The sequence below is a fragment of the Oncorhynchus mykiss genome, chromosome 32, assembly GCF_013265735.2.
Source record: "Oncorhynchus mykiss isolate Arlee chromosome 32, USDA_OmykA_1.1, whole genome shotgun sequence".
NCBI lineage: Eukaryota > Metazoa > Chordata > Actinopteri > Salmoniformes > Salmonidae > Oncorhynchus > Oncorhynchus mykiss.
In genome coordinates, this window is record NC_050572.1 from 3517863 (window position 1) to 3538181 (window position 20319).

The 20319-nt window shown below is 43.0% G+C and overlaps 1 protein-coding gene across 1 annotated transcript in view; it reads right to left on the minus strand.

The window, feature by feature from the left end:
* Positions 1-20319, minus strand: part of csmd2 (CUB and Sushi multiple domains 2) — a 384085-nt gene that overhangs the window by 22340 nt on the left and 341426 nt on the right. Inside the window, exons 47-48 of the mRNA XM_036971824.1 lie at positions 9968-10156; positions 5480-5653 (exon numbers count right to left, since the gene is read on the minus strand). Of these exons, the coding sequence (XP_036827719.1) occupies positions 5480-5653; positions 9968-10156 (363 nt within the window). The remainder of the gene's footprint in view (positions 1-5479; positions 5654-9967; positions 10157-20319) is intronic.

A 20319-nucleotide genomic window follows, 5' to 3' on the forward strand; every position in this document is an offset into this window, starting at 1 on the left:
TGACATGGTACAGGTGGTCTATATCTGACATGGTACAGGTGGTCTATATCTGACATGGTACAGGTGGTCTATATCTGACATGGTACAGGTGTTCTATATCTGACATGGTACAGGTGGTGGTCTATATCTGACATGGTACAGGTGGTCTATATCTGACATGGTACAGGTGGTGGTCTATATCTGACATGGTACAGGTGGTCTATATCTGACATGGTACAGATGGTCTATATCTGACATGGTACAGGTGGTCTATATCTGACATGGTACAGGTGGTCTATATCGGACATGGTACAGGTGGAGTTCTATATCTGACATGGTACAGGTGGTCTATATCTGACATGGTACAATTGGTCTATATCTGACATGGTGCAGGTCATCTATATCTGACATGGTACAGGTGGTCTATATCAGACATGGTACAGGTGGTGGTCTATATCCTACGTGGTACAGGTGGTCTATATCTGACATTGTACAGGTGGTGGTCTATATCTGACATGGTACAAGTGGTCTATATCTGACATGGTACAGGTGGTTCTTTATCTGACATGGTACAGGTGGTGGTCTATATCTGACGTGGTACAGGTGGTCTGTATCTGACATGGTACAGGTGGTCTATATCTGACATGGTACAGGTGGTGGTCTATATCTGACATGGTACAGGTGGTCTATATCTGACGTGGTACAGGTGGTCTGTATCTGACATGGTACAGGTGGTCTATATCTGACATGGTACAGGTGGTCTATATCTGACATGGTACAGGTGGTCTATATCTGACATGGTACAGGTGGTCTATATCTGACGTGGTACAGGTGGTCTGTATCTGACATGGTACAGGTGGTCTATATCTGACGTGGTACAGGTGGTCTGTATCTGACATGGTACAGGTGGTCTATATCTGACATGGTACAGGTGGTCTATATCTGACATGGTACAGGTGGTCTATATCTGACATGGTACAGGTGTGTTCTTTGTTTAAGCCCATAGCCATGTGTGTGAGGTGGATACTTTAGTTTCAAAGTAGATTTGTTTAAGACTACCCAGAAACACTCTGTGTGACCTTTATTTAGCCCAATTAATCTGGTTAAACCAGATTAAACAGCATTTATGTCCTCTACATACTTCATAGTGTTGTCCTGTTTCCCAGTCCCTAAGTCAAAAGGAATTTAGTGTTTTTTACCTCAGAAAGAGGTGTTTGTGTGTGTGTGTGTGTGTGTTTACCCCAGAAAGAGGTGTTTGTGTGTGTGTGTGTGTGTTTACCTCAGAAAGAGGTGTTTGTGTGTGTGTGTGTGTGTGTGTTTACCTCAGAAAGAGGTGGTTGTGGTTGTGTGTGTTTAACTCAGAACGAGGTGTTTGTGTGTGTGTGTGTGTGTGTGTGTGTGTGTTTACCTCAGAACGCGTGTTTGTGGTTGTGTGTGTTTACCTCAGAAAGAGGTGTTTGTGGTTGTGTGTGTTTACCTCAGAAAGAGGTGTTTGTGGTTGTGTGTGTTTACCTCAGAACGAGGTGTTTGTGTGTGTGTGTTTACCTCAGAAAGAGGTGTTTGTGGTTGTGTGTGTTTACCTCAGAAAGAGGTGTTTGTGGTTGTGTGTGTTTACCTCAGAACGAGGTGTTTGTGTGTGTGTGTTTACCTCAGAAAGAGGTGTTTGTGGTTGTGTGTGTTTACCTCAGAAAGAGGTGTTTGTGGTTGTGTGTGTTTACCTCAGAAAGAGGTGTTTGTGGTTGTGTGTGTTTACCTCAGAAAGAGGTGTTTGTGGTTGTGTGTGTTTACCTCAGAACGAGGTGTTTGTGTGTGTGTGTTTACCCCAGAAAGAGGGTGATTCTGTATAAAAATATGTTTTATGGTCCAAGAAGAGAGAGCCAGCAATCTACACGATATATGAATGCCATAAAACTGTCAGGCCGGATTTCACTGTCACTGGAGAGAGAGAGAGGAAGGCAAAGGGACAGGGAGAATGTCTTCATGAAAAATAACAATGCTTTCTAACCTGTCTCTGTGTGTGTGTGTGTGTGTGTGTGTGTGTGTGTGTCTGTGTGTGTGTGTGTGTGTGTGTGTGTGTGTGTGTGTGTGTGTGTGTGTGTGTGTGTGTCTTTATCCACGTGTATCTGTGTGTTTGTGTGTGAGACATCTCCTCACATAGACAGCTCTGAGGCCCACACATCTCATATAGACAGCTCTGAGGCCCACACATCTCATATAGACAGCTCTGAGGCCCACACATCTCCTCACATAGACAGCTCTGAGGCCCACACATCTCATATAGACAGCTCTGAGGCCCATGCATCTCATATAGACAGCTCTGAGACCCACACATCTCATATAGACAGCTCTGAGGCCCACACATCTCATATAGACAGCTCTGAGACCCACACATCTCATATAGACAGCTCTGAGGCCCACACATCTCATATAGACAGCTCTGACGCCCACACATCTCCTCATATAGACAGCTCTGAGACCCACACATCTCCTCATATAGACAGCTCTGAGACCCACACATATCATATAGACAGCTCTGAGACCCACACATCTCCAATAGACAGCTCTGAGGACCACACATCTCCTCATATAGACAGCTCTGAGACCCACACATCTCATATAGACAGCTCTGAGGCCCACACATCTCCTCATATAGACAGCTCTGAGACCCACACATCTCCTCATATAGACAGCTCTGAGACCCACACATCTCATATAGACAGCTCTGAGGCCCACACATCTCCTCATATAGACAGCTCTGAGACCAACACATCTCCTCATATAGACAGCTCTGAGACCCACACATCTCCTCATATAGACAGCTCTGAGGACCACACATCTCCTCATATAGACAGCTCTGAGACCCACACATCTCCTCATATAGACAGCTCTGAGGCCCACACATCTCCTCATATAGACAGCTCTGAGGACCACACATCTCCTCATATAGACAGCTCTGAGGCCCACACATCTCATATAGACAACTCTGAGACCCACACATCTCATATAGACAGCTCTGAGGCCCACACATCTCATATAGACAGCTCTGAGGAACACACATCTCCTCATATAGACAGCTCTGAGGAACACACATCTCCTCATATAGACAGCTCTGAGGCCCACACATCTCATATAGACAGCTCTGAGGCCCACACATCTCATATAGACAGCTCTGAGGCCCACACATCTCCAATAGACAGCTCTGAGGCCCACACATCTCCTCATATAGACAGCTCTGAGACCCACACATCTCCTCATATAGACAGCTCTGAGGAACACACATCTCCTCATATAGACAGCTCTGAGGCCCACACATCTCATATAGACAGCTCTGAGACCCACACATCTCATATAGACAGCTCTGAGGCCCACACATCTCATATAGACAGCTCTGAGACCCACACATCTCATATAGACAGCTCTGAGGCCCACACATCTCATATAGACAGCTCTGAGACCCACACATCTCCAATAGACAGCTCTGAGGACCACACATCTCATATAGACAGCTATGAGGACCACACATCTCCAATAGACAGCTCTGAGACCCACACATCTCCAAAAGACAGCTCTGAGACCCACACATCTCATATAGACAGCTCTGAGGCCCACACATCTCCTCATATAGACAGCTCTGAGGCCCACACATCTCCTCATATAGACAGCTCTGAGACCCACACATCTCATATAGACAGCTCTGAGGCCCACACATCTCCTCATATAGACAGCTCTGAGGCCCACACATCTCATATAGACAGCTCTGAGGCCCACACATCTCCTCAGATAGACAGCTCTGAGACCCACACATCTCCTCATATAGACAGCTCTGAGGCCCACACATCTCATATAGACAGCTCTGAGACCCACACATCTCATATAGACAGCTCTGAGACCCACATATCTCATATAGACAGCTCTGAGGCCCACACATCTCCAAAAGACAGCTCTGAGACCCACACATCTCCTCATATAGACAGCTCTGAGACCCACACATCTCCTCATATAGACAGCTCTGAGGCCCACACATCTCATATAGACAGCTCTGAGGCCCACACATCTCATATAGACAGCTCTGAGACCCACATATCTCATATAGACAGCTCTGAGGCCCACACATCTCCTCATATAGACAGCTCTGAGGCCCACATATCTCATATAGACAGCTCTGAGGCCCACATATCTCATATAGACAGCTCTGAGGCCCACACATCTCCTCATATAGACAGCTCTGAGGCCCACACATCTCATATAGACAGCTCTGAGACCCACACATCTCATATAGACAGCTCTGAGGCCCACACATCTCCTCATATAGACAGCTATGAGGACCACACATCTCATATAGACAGCTGTGAGGCCCACACATCTCCAATAGACAGCTCTGAGGCCCACACATCTCCTCATATAGACAGCTCTGAGGAACACACATCTCATATAGACAGCTCTGAGGACCACACATCTCCAATAGACAGCTCCGAGACCCACACATCTCCAATAGACAGCTCTGAGGACCACACATCTCATATAGACAGCTCTGAGGACCACACATCTCCAATAGACAGCTCTGAGACCCACACATCTCCTCATATAGACAGCTCTGAGACCCACACATCTCATATAGACAGCTCTGAGACCCACACATCTCATATAGACAGCTCTGAGGACCACACATCTCCTCACATAGACAGCTCTGAGACCCACACATCTCATATAGACAGCTCTGAGACCCACACATCTCATATAGACAGCTCTGAGGACCACACATCTCCTCATATAGACAGCTCTGAGGAACACACATCTCCTCATATAGACAGCTCTGAGACCCACACATCTCATATAGACAGCTCTGAGACCCACACATCTCATATAGACAGCTCTGAGGCCCACACATCTCATATAGACAGCTCTGAGGACCACACATCTCCTCATATAGACAGCTCTGAGGAACACACATCTCCTCATATAGACAGCTCTGAGACCCACACATCTCATATAGACAGCTCTGAGGCCCACACATCTCCAATAGACAGCTCTGAGGACCACACATCTCATATAGACAGCTCTGAGGCCCACACATCTCCTCATATAGACAGCTCTGAGGCCCACACATCTCCTCAGATAAACAGCTCTGAGGACCACACATCTCCTCAGATAGACAGCTCTGAGGACCACAGAGAGCTGTGTCACTAACCCTGCACTGAGCCCATGTCTCCACCAATACATTTTATAGGCTTTTTATTCATGTGTTTTACCACAAGATCAAAGTCCAGACTTCAAAAGGGCTGTAATGTCAAGGTAAATGAAGAGGACACCTCAGATTCCCAAGAGGAGCACTGTGATCGTCACTTGATCTATCCTCTACTATATTCAGGTATTACTGTCAGAACTACTGTAACTACTCACAGATCAGCTCCCAATCCAGACACTTCAGCCTCCCATACTGTGTGGTGTGTGGTGTGTGGTGTGTGTGGTGTGGTGTGTGGTGTGTGTGTGTGTTCCATACCAGAGCAGTGTGGTAACGAGCCGCTCCACTGTCCACCCAGCTGACACGTGCGTGTTGTGTTACCGATCACCGTCCTCTGTCCAATGCAGCTGAACCGAATCACCGAACCCACCGTCCGACGGTCACCGGAGATCTGGGCGTACGGGGGCATGCTGGGACGGTCGCACAACACCACTAACCAATCACAGGAGAGGAGAGAGAGAAATGGACCAATCAGAAGAGAACATAGAAAGAACCTGACCAATTTTACATGTTCAATTTTACCGGAGATATAGCTACAGTACTAACGTTTACTTCCTGAACAAGCCTAGTAAATATACCTGGTTGGCCTGTACTTCCTGAACAAGCCCAGTAAATATACCTGGTTGGCCTGTACTTCCTGAACAGGCCTAGTAAATATACCTGGTTGGCCTGTACTTCCTGAACAGGCCTAGTAAATATACCTGGTTGGCCTGTACTTCCTGAACAAGCCTAGTAAATATACCTGGTTGACCTGTACTTCCTGAACAAGCCCAGTAAATATACCTGGTTGGCCTGTACTTCCTGAACAGACCTATTAAATATACCTGGTTGGCCTGTATGTAATTACCAGAACCATCTTCCTACAGTTCTCCCTAAGTAAGGCCTTCTGGGAAAGAAAATCAAACAGTGTCTGTGTTTGTGTGCAGCCCTTACAGGCGCACTGGGGAACATACTGGTGCTAGAATCCCATGGTGGGTTAGTGTGTGTGTGTGTGTGTGTGTTAAAATCACATGGTGTGTGTGTGTTAAAGTCACATGGTGGGTGTGTGTGTGTGTGTGTGTGTTTGTGTGTGTGTGTGTGTTAATATCCCATGGTGTGTGTGTGTTAAAATCACATGGTGTGTGTGTGTGTTAAAGTCACATGGTGTGTGTGTGTGTGTGTGTATGTGTGCGTGCGTGCGTGTGTGTGTGTGTGTGTGTGTGTGTGTGTGTGTGTGTGTGTGTGTGTGTGTGTGTGTGTGTTAATATCCCATGGTGTGTGTGTGTTAAAATCACATGGTGTGTGTGTGTTAAAGTCACATGGTGTGTGTGTGTGTGTGTGTGTGTGTGTGTGTGTGTGTGTGTGTGTGTGTGTGTGTGTTTGCGTGCGTGCGTGCGTGCGTGCGTGCGTGTGTGTGTGTTAAAATCACATTTTTTTTTAATTTTATTTTATTTCACCTTTATTTAACCAGGTAGGCTAGTATAATAATAAATAAAAAATTACCTGTAGAATGTAATGATTCATTTCATCAGTTCTACCAGCTGTGAGATTTTTACATTACATAACATTTGAGGATTTTTTTTTTTTTTCACCTTTATTTAACCAGGTAGGCTAGTTGAGAACAAGTTCTCATTTGCAACTGTGACCTGGCCAAGATAAAGCATAGCAGTGTGAACAGACAACACAGAGTTACACATGGAGTAAACAATTAACAAGTCAATAACACAGTAGAAAAAAAAGGGGGTCTATATACATTGTGTGCAAAAGGCATGAGGAGGTAGGCGAATAATTACAATTTTGCAGGTTAATAACACTGGAGTGATAAATGATCAGATGGTCATGTACAGGTAGAGATATTGGTGTGCAAAAGAGCAGAAAAGTAAATAAATAAAAACAGTATGGGGATGAGGTAGGTAAAAATGGGTGGGATATTTACCGATAGACTATGTACAGCTGCAGCGAACTTTGGCAGTTCTATCTTGACGGAAAATGTTATAGTTGGGTATGGAAATCTCAGAATTTTTGGTGGCCTTCCTGAGCCAAGATTCAGACACGGCTAGGACATCAGGGTTAGCAGAGCTGCTCAGATAGCTGATGTTTGAAGTTGGTGAGGGAGATAAAAGTCTCCAACTTCAGCGATTTTTGCAATTCGTTCCAGTCACAGGCAGCAGAGAACTGGAACGAAAGGCGGCCGAATGAGGTGTTGGCTTTAGGGATGATGAGTGAGATACACCTGCTGGAGCGCGTGCTACGGATGGGTGTTGCCATCGTGACCAGTGAACTGAGATAAGGCGGAGCTTTACCTAGCATGGACTTGTAGATGACCTGGAGCCAGTGGGTCTGGCGACGAATATGTAGCGAGGGCCAGCCGACTAGAGCATACAAGTTGCAGTGGTGTGTGGTATAAGGTGCTTTAGTGACAAAACGGATGGCACTGTGATAAACTGCATCCAGTTTGCTGAGTAGAGTGTTGGAAGCAATTTTGTAGATGACATCGCCGAAGTCGAGGATCAGTAGGATAGTCAGTTTTACTAGGGTAAGTTTGGCGGCGTGAGTGAAGGAGGCTTTGTTGCGGAATAGAAAGCCGATTCTTGATTTGATTTTCGATTGGAGATGTGTGATATGAGTCTGGAAGGAGAGTTTGCAGTCTAGCCAGACACCTAGGTACTTATAGATGTCCACATATTCAAGGTCGGAACCATCCAGGGTGGTGATGCTGGTCAGGCGTGCGGGTGCAGGCAGCGAACGGTTGAAAAGCATGCATTTGGTTTTACTAGCGTTTAAGAGCAGTTGGAGGCCACGGAAGGAGTGTTGTATGGCATTGAAGCTCGTTTGGAGGTTAGATAGCACAGTGTCCAAGGACGGGCCAGAAGTATATAGAATGGTGTCGTCTGCGTAAAGGTGGATCAGGGAATCGGCTATCTGGATTTGGGTAAAGGAGAACCCGGAGAGGCTTGGGCGAGTAGCTGCGCGGGGGGGGGGGGGGGGGGGGGGGGGCGGAGCTGTTGGCTGAGGTTGGAGTAGCCAGGTGGGCAGTGGGCAGCTGGGAGGAGGTGCTCTTGTTCTCCATGGACTTTACAGTGTCCCAGAACTTTTTGGAGTTGGAGCTACAATGGTGAGGAAGTTACTTTTAAAGAATGACCAGGCATCCTCAACTGACGGGATGAGGTCAATGTCCTTCCAGGATACCCGGGCCAGGTCGATTAGAAAGGCCTGCTCACAGAAGTGTTTTAGGGAGCTTTTGACAGTGATGAGGGGTGGTCGTTTGACTGCGGCTCCGTAGCGGATACAGGCAATGAGGCAGTGATCGCTGAGATCCTGGTTGAAGACAGCGGAGGTGTATTTGGAGGGCCAGTTGGTCAGGATGACGTCTATGAGGGTGCCCTTGTTTACAGATTTACGGTTGTACCTGGTGGGTTCCTTGATGATTTGTGTGAGATTGAGGGCATCTAGCTTAGATTGTAGGACTGCCGGGGTGTTAAGCATATCCCAGTTTAGGTCACTTAACAGAACAAACTCTGAAGCTAGATGGGGGGTGATCAATTCACAAATGGTGTCCAGGGCACAGCTGGGAGCTGAGGGGGGTCGGTAGCAGGTGGCAACAGTGAGAGACTTATTTCTGGAGAGAGTAATTTTCAAAATTAGTAGTTCGAACTGTTTGGGTATGGACCTGGAAAGTATGACATTACTTTGCAGGCTATCTCTGCAGTAAACTGCAACTCCTCCCCCTTTGGCAGTTCTATCTTGACGGAAAATGTTATAGTTGGGTATGGAAATCTCAGAATTTTTGGTGGCCTTCCTGAGCCAAGATTCAGACACGGCTAGGACATCAGGGTTAGCAGAGTGTGCTAAAGCAGTGAGTAAAACAAACTTAGGGAGGAGGCTTCTGATGTTGACATGCATGAAACCAAGGCTTTTTCGATCACAGAAGTCAACAAATGTGGGTGCCTGGGGACATGCAGGGCCTGGGTTTACCTCCACACGTAGTTTTACCTATGTCTGTTGAAGAATAGCCGTAGGCGGCTACATTGCGTAACTGGTCACCTGATGGCTCCTACTCTAGCGTAAAATACAGAGGTAGCCATTACTTCAATCGGTCCTACTGAAAAACTAATTGTCCCAACGGATATATTATAGAATAGATATTAGAAAAACACCTTGAGGATTGATTATAAACAACGTTTGCCATGTTTCTGTAGATATTATGGAGCTAATTTGGAATATTTTTTGCCGTTTTCGTGACTGCAATTTACGGGCGATTTCTCAGCCAAATGTGAAGAACAAACGGAGCTATTTCACCCACAAAACTTTGGCTATCTACCTGGGAGTCTCGTGAGTGAAAACATCCGAAGCTCATCAAAAGTAAACGATTTAATTTGATTGCTTTTCTGATTTCCGTGACCAAGTTACCTGCTGCTAGCTGGACATAATGCTATGCTAGGCTATCGATAAACTTACACAAATGCTTGTCTAGCTTTGGCTGTAAAGCATATTTTGAAAATCTGAGATGACAGGGTGATTAACAAAACGCTAAGCTGTGTCTCAGTATATTTCACTTGTGATTTTCATGAATAGGAATAGTTTCTAGGAAGATTTATGTCCGTTGCGTTATGCTAATTAGTGTCAGGCGATGATTACGCTCCCGCATGCGGGATGGGGAGTCAGTAGAGGTTTTAATATCCCATGGTGTGTGTGTGTGTTAAAATCACATGGTGTGTGTGTGTGTGTGTGTGTTAAAATCACATGGTGTGTGTGTCCGGTACTCACACAGACACTTGGGCAGTGTTCTATCCCAGGTGCCGTCTCCCTGGCAGGACAGAGTGCTGGTTCCCAGTAGGTAGTAACCAGGGTTACAGTGGTAGGACACGGCGGTCTGGAAGCTGTAACGACCAGGTCCTTCAGACGTCACCTGTCTGACGCTGTCCTCCACATGACCTGGCTCTGTGCAGTTAACAACTAGAGGACAGAGGGAGGAAGAGGGGAAGGGGTCAAATTAGTAGCGCATTAAGAAGAGCTGATGTGTGTGTGTGTTTACAAGCAGGAGCACACACACACACACACACACTCTTGAACACATACTGTACACATGCAGACACATTTTTTCTCGAACATTGAACATGGTGTATAACATATTGTTATGTAGTGTCATGACGTTTATGAAACCCACATAAATACCTTTCTCCCTTCCCTCTCTCTCTTGACTCTACAGAGGGACTCTTGAATGGCCTTTGTTTAACAGAGAGAGTCTGGGAACATCAAAACAAGTGGAGGGAAAGGAACCATATTTCGGTAATAGAACCAGTTGAAAATATGCGTTGGTACTTAATGAATACGATGTCAGTTCGGTTGTCATCTGAGACATTGTGACTGATGACAGGACGACATGAACTGTACCTGGGATTGTCTACACATTCTAGTTATCAAATTCACATGGAATTGTTGTGTAATTCAAATGTTTAAATATAAAATTATTGGTGAAAAGATTAAACGTAATTTTAGCTTCCAAATGAGAGATTTGGGTTTTCATAAGGTTAGGGCTCTGCTCAATCAGTGGCCCGCCCCTGTGAAGAGACATGGGCTATAAACTATGAAACACACCCTTCTCGCTCCACTATATAAGCCCTTGACAAAAAATGTAACCTTCTGTTCCAAGGACGTGAGGTCCGATGTCAGAAGGATTCAGATAACAACTCCAGAACGAAGCCAACCGCAGCGTGAGCTTTGGTTGCGAATGGTATGGACTTTGAACTCTTATTTGCTACAGAAGTGATACCTCCTAGCCCTTAAGTTAGCAGCGGCCGCTGTAACGTGGTCTAGGAGAGGACAGACAGAGTATCCCGTCTACCACCCAACGACGACACTACAATGTTTCCCGTTCACCACCAGAGACACTCTTCAAAGGACAAAGGACTCTGTGGGGCAACACGGCCTTCCATCTACCACCAACCTATTGAAGCGCAGCTCAGAGTAAATATTTATTGCATTTTCCTTTTCCAAATGGGCGGTAATTTAGAATGCATAAGATTCTGTATTTACGATAGAGTAGCTGCCTACGGCCCGATAGAGACATACAGTGCCTTGCGAAAGTATTCGGCCCCCTTGAACTTTGCGACGTTTTGCCACATTTCAGGGTTCAAACATAAAGATATAAAACTGTATTTTTTTGTGAAGAATCAACAACAAGTGGGACACAATCATGAAGTGGAACGACATTTATTGGATATTTCAAACTTTTTTAACAAATCAAAAACTGAAAAATTGGGCGTGCAAAATTATTCAGCCCCTTTACTTTCAGTGCAGCAAACTCTCTCCAGAAGTTCAGTGAGGATCTCTGAATGATCCAATGTTGACCTAAATGACTAATGATGATAAATACAATCCACCTGTGTGTAATCAAGTCTCCGTATAAATGCACCTGCACTGTGATAGTCTCAGAGGTCCGTTAAAAGCGCAGAGAGCATCATGAAGAACAAGGAACACACCAGGCAGGTCCGAGATACTGTTGTGAAGAAGTTTAAAGCCGGATTTGGATACAAAAAGATTACCCAAGCTTTAAAAAAAATGTTTTTTGACGTAATGTATAATCAAGGTATGTTTCATTCTGTGTAGATGTAATTCTGTGTGATTAGTTAGGTATTTAGTAAATAAATAATTTAACACAATTTTGTATTGCTGATTCAACTTGTTGACCAGGGTTCGTGAAGATAACCGAAAATTATACGATGTTCAGGTGAGACTGAATTAAGATGACGATTAATATTGACTGCTATTGATGTCAAATATTACTAGGTCTTTAAGAGTTTATTCGGAAGATAACAGCTCTATAAACATATTTTTTTTTGTGGTGCCCCGACTCGCTAGTTAATTACATTTACATGATTAGCTCAATCAGGTAATATTAATTACACAGAAAGGATTTTAGAGAATAGCATGTCATATCACTTAATCCGGCATAGCCAAAGACACGGTAGTAGCAAGTGCATCTGTGTTCAAGTTGTATTTCTGTGTTACTATCACTTCCTATACCCACCCATTCTTCCCCCAAACCACCCACACATTCTTCCCCCAAACCACCCACCCATTCTTCCCCCAAACCACCCACCCATTCTTCCCCCAAACCACCCACCCATTCTTCCCCCAAACCACCTACCCATTCTTCCCCCAAACCACCTACCCATTCTTCCCCAAAACCACCCATCCATTCTTCCCCCAAACAACCTACACATTCTTCCCCCGAACCACCCACCCATTCTTCCCCTAAACCACCCACACATTCTTCCCCCAAACCACCCACACATTCTTCCACCAAACCACCCACTCATTCTTCCCCAAAACCACCCATCCATTCTTCCCCCAAACCACCTACCCCTTCTTCCCCCAAACCACCTACCCATTCTTCCCCCAAAACACCTACCCATTCTTCCCCCAAACCACCCACCCATTCTTCCCTCAAAATAACCACCCATTCTTCCCCCAAAACACCCACAAATTCTTTCATAGAAGAGGCAGAGACAGACAGCGGTATAAACGGACTAAGGTAGAAGCAGAGACAGAGGGAGACAGAAGAAGAGAGAACCCTTGATCGTACTTGCCCAGAGTAAACAACTTCAACTTCAAAATCTTATTTCTCTGAACAAATAAATATTTTTAAAACATCACTAAATTCACTGAGAATACATAAGGTAGGATAAAGAAACAAAACTCCAAGCTGCAGCTCTATACTACATGTCAGACTTAGAGAACTGATACTACTCCTTGGTGGGGTGGGGTGTGGGAGGTCCATGGTTGTCTTTTGACAGTTTCTTTCCATTCCTCATGTCTTACTCAAAGTTTTGTCCAAATTGAATGTTAGGTACTAAAGTTGTTGAGACAGACAGAGGTAGAGGCAGAGACAGACAGAGAGACAGACAGACAGACAGATAAATCCAATAAATGAAAATAGACAATTTGAGTGCAATCAATTAACATAATTTCTCAGATATCAAATAATATTTCAACAAAATAATGTTGAAATAATATTATCTCTCTCTGTCTCTCTTCCTCTCTCTTTCTCTCTCTCTTTCTATCTCTGTGTCTCTCTCTGTCTCTCTCTCTCTCTCTCTCTCTCTCTCTCTCTTTCTGTGTCTCTCTCTCTCTCTCTCTCTCTCTCTCTCTCTCTCTGTCTGTGTGTCTCTCTCTCTGTCTGTGTGTCTCTCTCTCTCTGTGTGTCTCTCTCTCTCTCTGTGTCTCTCTCTCTGTGTCTCTCCCTCTCTCTCCCTCTCTCTCTGTGTCCCTCTCTCTCTCTCTCTCTCTGTGTCTCTCTCTCTCTTTCTCTCTCGCTCTCTGTGTCTCTCTCTCTCTCTCTCTCTCTCTCTGTGTCTCTCTCTCTCTGTGTCTCTCTCTCTGTGTGTCTCTCTCTCGCTCTCTCTCTCTCGCTCTCTCTCTCTGTGTCTTTCTCTCTGTGTGTGTGTGTCTCTCTCTCTCTCGCTGTCTCTCTCTCTCTCTGACTCTCTCTCTCTCTCTCTCTTCCACGCTAGCAACTCGGCCAAAACTGCTTCATCATCCTCAATTACCGCAACATTAAATCATCCACAAATAGCTGGTATAATATACTAATAATATATTCCTTTATGAATAATGCTGACCTTTAGAGCACACAATTTACAACGTGAGGTGGTAATCATCATTTATATACTCTATACTTCTCACGGTTTAGCATAATATAGCATAAGGGTTCTGATTAGGCTTCACATTGACTACATATTGTCTTGGGGGCATCTTCCTAAGAACAGCTGGAGCAACGTTGATATTTTCTTCAACTTATGCGGGTCTCCTGAGCACACAGGAATAAAGAGAGAAAAGCAAAACAGGAAAAGGGCACGTTAGAGAGAGAGAGAGACAGAGAAAGAGAGAGGGAGAGAGACAGAGATTCAGAGAGAGGGAGAGACAGAGACAGAGATAGAGGGAGAGAGACAGAGATTCAGAGAGAGGGAGAGAGAGGGAGAGACAGAGACAGAGATAGAGACAGAGAGAAAGACAGAGACAGAGATAGAGACAGAGAGAGAGACAGAGATTCAGAGAGAGGGAGAGAGAGGGAGAGACAGAGACAGACAGAGAGACTGAGAGAGAGCGAGGCATCTCTCCACAACGTTTCCCACCTAGCTAATGTGTGAAAGTGTGATTTTCCCTGTTCTCTTTTTCACACAGGCAGACACACATAGCACGTATGTTATCCTTGTTGGATAAAACTAAATATATTCACATATCACCAAATAACTAATTTGCAATGCAGGTCTACAGTAGCCTCAACAGAACTCTATAGGTGCTATTACACCATGGTGTAATTATGACAACTTCCGGAGGACGTCCTCCAACCTATCAGAGCTCTTGCAACATGAACTGACATGTCCACCCAATCAAAGGATCAGAGAATGAATATAGTAATGAAAGCATAAGCTACAGCTAGCTAGCACTGCAGTATTTAAAATGTGGTGAGTAGTTGACTCAAAGAGAGAGAAAAACAATAGTTGAACAGTTTTGAACAAATTAATTTCTTCCAAAACTAAGAAGAAGCAAGAAAGAGAGAGATTTCATATTTTAGGCTACTTTAGCCCTGCTCAAACAGAGGGAAGTTTTTGATTTTAGTCATTTCTTACTGCCAGAGTAAGTGCGAAACTGCTTACTGACTGTACACTGCATGATTGTAGCAGGTTTATTAATGTGCTAGTTCTATTAGCTACAGTTGAAGTTAACATACACCTTAGCCAAAAATATTTAAACTCAGTTTTTCACAATTCCTGAAATGTAATCCTCGTAACAATTCCCTGTTTTAGTTCAGTAAGGATCACCACTTTATTTTAAGAATGTGAAATGTCAGAATAATAGTAGAGAGAATGATTTATTTCAGCTTTTATTTCTTTCATCACATTCCCAGTGGGTCAGAAGTTTACATACACTCAATTAGTATTTGGTAGCATTGCCTTTAAATTGTTTATCTTGGGTCAAACGTTTCGGGTAGCCTTCCACAAGATTCCCACAATAAGTTGGGTTAATTTTGACCCATTCCTCCTGACAGAGCTGGTGTAACTGAGTCAGGTTTGAAGGCCTCCTTGCTCGCACACACTTTTTCAGTTCTGCCCACACAATTTCTATAGGATTGAGGTCAGGGCTTTGTGATGGCCACTCCAATTCCTTGACTTTGTAGTCATTAAGCCATTTTGCCACAACTTTGGAAGTATGCTTGTGGTCATTGTCCATTTGTGGAGTGGTTGAAAAATTAGTTTTAATGACTCCAACCTAAGTGTATGTAAACTTCCGACCTTCCGATACAGGCAAGAGTGGGCAAGGAGGTATTGAATGTATTGAATGTGTCAGTGTCAAACTGTCTCTCACCTACGTTGCACCTACGTTGCACCTACGTTGCACAATTTCATTCATAGTCTTGGTTGTAACAACCTCATGATGGGGACAACAGGGACAACTAGAGTATCTTGTAGTAGCCTGAACCTATCAATGTTACATTGGACAGGGTGAATGGAATTTGAATGACAGTAACCTAAACCTGTCACTGTTACATTGAACTGGGTGAATATGAATGACAGTAACCTAAACCTGTCACTGTTACATTGAACTGGGTGAATATGAATGTCAGTAACCTAAACCTGTCACTGTTACATTGAACTGGGTGAATGGAATATGAATGACAGTAACCTAAACCTGTCACTGTTACATTGAACTGGGTGAATGGAATATGAATGACAGTAACCTAAACCTGTCACTGTTACATTGAACTGGGTGAATATGAATGACAGTAACCTAAACCTGTCACTGTTACATTGAACTGGGTGAATATGAATGTCAGTAACCTAAACCTATCACTGTTACATTGAACTGGGTGAATGTGAATGTCAGTAACCTAAACCTGTCACTGTTACATTGAACTGGGTGAATATGAATGTCAGTAACCTAAACCTGTCACTGTTACATTGAACTGGGTGAATGGAATATGAATGACAGTAACCTAAACCTGTCACTGTTACATTGAACTGGGTGAATATGAATGACAGTAACCTAAAACTATCACTGTTACATTGAACTGGGTGAATATGAATGTCAGTAACCTAAACCTGTCACTGTTACATTGAACTGGGTGAATGGAATATGAATGACAGTAACCTAAACCTGTCACTGTTACATTGAACTGGGTGAATATGAATGACAGTAACCTAAACCTATCACTGTTACATTGAACTGGGTGAATATGAATGACAGTAACCTAAACCTGTCACTGTTACATTGAACTGGGTGAATATGAATGACAGTAACCTAAACCTGTCACTGTTACATTGAACTGGGTGAATGGAATATGAATGACAGTAACCTAAACCTATGGATGATACATTGAACTGGGTGAATGGAATATGAATGACAGTAACCTAAACCTGTCACTGTTACATTGAACTGGGTGAATATGCATGACAGTAACCTAAACCTGTCACTGTTACATTGAACTGGGTGAATATGAATGACAGTAACCTAAACCTGTCACTGTTACATTGAACTGGGTGAATATGAATGACAGTAACATAAACCTATCACTGTTACATTGAACTGGGTGAATATGAATGTCAGTAACCTAAACCTATCACTGTTACATTGAACTGGGTGAATATGAATGACAGTAACCTAAACCTGTCACTGTTACATTGAACTGGGTGAATGGAATATGAATGACAGTAACCTAAACCTGTCACTGTTACATTGAACTGGGTGAATATGAATGACAGTAACCTAAACCTATCACTGTTACATTGAACTGGGTGAATATGAATGTCAGTAACCTAAACCTATCACTGTTACATTGAACTGGGTGAATATGAATGACAGTAACCTAAACCTGTCACTGTTACATTGAACTGGGTGAATATGAATGACAGTAACCTAAACCTGTCACTGTTACATTGAACTGGGTGAATGACAGTAACCTAAACCTATCACTGTTACATTGAACTGGGTGAATGGAATATGAATGACAGTAACCTAAACCTGTCACTGTTACATTGAACTGGGTGAATATTAATGACAGTAACCTAAACCTGTCACTGTTACATTGAACTGGGTGAATGGAATATGAATGACAGTAACCTAAACCTGTCACTGTTACATTGAACTGGGTGAATATTAATGACAGTAACCTAAACCTGTCACTGTTACATTGAACTGGGTGAATGGAATATGAATGACAGTAACCTAAACCTGTCACTGTTACATTGAACTGGGTGAATGACAGTAACCTAAACCTATCACTGTTACATTGAACTGGGTGAATGGAATATGAATGACAGTAACCTAAACCTGTCACTGTTACATTGAACTGGGTGAATATTAATGACAGTAACCTAAACCTGTCACTGTTACATTGAGCTGGGTGAATGGAATATGAATGTCAGTAACCTAAACCTATCGATGTTACATTGAACTGGGTGAATATGAATGACAGTAACCTAAACCTGTCACTGTTACATTGAACTGGGTGAATGTGAATGACAGTAACCTAAACCTGTCACTGTTACATTGAACTGGGTGAATATTAATGACAGTAACCTAAACCTATCACTGTTACATTGAACTGGGTTAATGGAATATGAATGACAGTCACCTAAACCTGTCACTGTTACATTGAACTGGGTGAATATGAATGACAGTAACCTAAACCTATCACTGTTACATTGAACTGGGTGAATATGAATGACAGTAACCTAAACCTGTTACATTGAACTGGGTGAATATGAATGACAGTAACCTAAACCTGTTACATTGAACTGGGTGAATATGAATGACAGTAACCTAAACCCATCACTGTTACATTGAACTGGGTGAATATGAATGACAGTAACCTAAACCTGTCACTGTTACATTGAACTGGGTGAATATGAATGACAGTAACCTAAACCTGTCACTGTTACATTGAACTGGGTGAATATGAATGACAGTAACCTAAACCTGTCACTGTTACATTGAACTGGGTGAATATGCATGACAGTAACCTAAACCTATCACTGTTACATTGAACTGGGTGAATATGAATGACAGTAACCTAAACCTATCACTGTTATATTGAACTGGGTGAATATGAATGACAGTAACCTAAACCTGTCACTGTTACATTGAACTGGGTGAATATGAATGACAGTAACCTAAACCTATCACTGTTACATTGAACTGGGTGAATATGAATGACAGTAACCTAAACCTATCACTGTTACATTGAACTGGGTGAATATGAATGACAGTAACCTAAACCTGTCACTGTTACATTGAACTGGGTGAATATGAATGACAGTAACCTAAACCTATCACTGTTACATTGAACTGGGTGAATATGAATGACAGTAACCTAAACCTATCACTGTTACATTGAACTGGGTGAATATGAATGACAGTAACCTAAACCTGTCACTGTTACATTGAACTGGGTGAATATTAATGACAGTAACCTAAACCTATCACTGTTACATTGAACTGGGTTAATGGAATATGAATGACAGTCACCTAAACCTGTCACTGTTACATTGAACTGGGTGAATATGAATGACAGTAACCTAAACCCATCACTGTTACATTGAACTGGGTGAATATGAATGACAGTAACCTAAACCTGTCACTGTTACATTGAACTGGGTGAATATGAATGACAGTAACCTAAACCTATCACTGTTACATTGAACTGGGTGAATATTAATGACAGTAACCTAAACCTATCACTGTTACATTGAACTGGGTTAATGGAATATGAATGACAGTAACCTAAACCTATCACTGTTACATTGAACTAGGTGGATATGAATGACAGTAACCTAAACCCATCACTGTTACATTGAACTGGGTGAATATGAATGACAGTAACCTAAACCTGTCACTGTTACATTGAACTGGGTGAATATGAATGTCAGTAACCTAAACCTGTCACTGTTACATTGAACTGGGTGAATATGAATGACAGTAACCTAAACCTGTCACTGTTACATTGAACTGGGTGAATATGAATGACAGTAACCTAAACCTATCACTGTTACATTGAACTGGGTGAATATGAATGACAGTAACCTAAACCTATGGATGATACATTGAACTGGGTGAATGGAATATGAATGACAGTAACCTAAACCTGTCACTGTTACATTGAACTGGGTGAATATTAATGACAGTAACCTAAACCTATCACTGTTACATTGAACTGGGTGAATGGAATATGAATGACAGTAACCTAAACCTGTCACTGTTACATTGAACTGGGTGAATGGAATATGAATGACAGTAACCTAAACCTGTCACTGTTACATTGAACTGGGTGAATGGAATATGAATGACAGTAACCTAAACCTGTCACTGTTACATTGAACTGGGTGAATATGAATGACAGTAACCTAAACCTGTCACTGTTACATTGAACTGGGTGAATATGAATGACAGTAACCTAAACCTATCACTGTTACATTGAACTGGGTGAATATGAATGACATTAACCTAAACCTGTCACTGTTACATTGAACTGGGTGAATATGAATGACAGTAACCTAAACCTATCACTGTTACATTGAACTGGGTGAATATGAATGACAGTAACCTAAACCTGTCACTGTTACATTGAACTGGGTGAATATGAATGACAGTAACCTAAACCTATCACTGTTACATTGAACTGGGTGAATATGAATGACAGTAACCTAAACCTATCACTGTTACATTGAACTGGGTGAATATGAATGACAGTAACCTAAACCTGTCACTGTTACATTGAACTGGGTGAATATGAATGACAGTAACCTAAACCTGTCACTGTTACATTGAACTGGGTGAATATGAATGACAGTAACCTAAACCTGTCACTGTTACATTGAACTGGGTGAATATGAATGACAGTAACCTAAACCTGTCACTGTTACATTGAACTGGGTGAATATGAATGACAGTAACCTAAACCTGTCACTGTTACATTGAACTGGGTGAATATGAATGACAGTAACCTAAACCTGTCACTGTTACATTGAACTGGGTGAATATGAATGACAGTAACCTAAACCTGTCACTGTTACATTGAACTGGGTGAATATGAATGACAGTAACCTAAACCTATCACT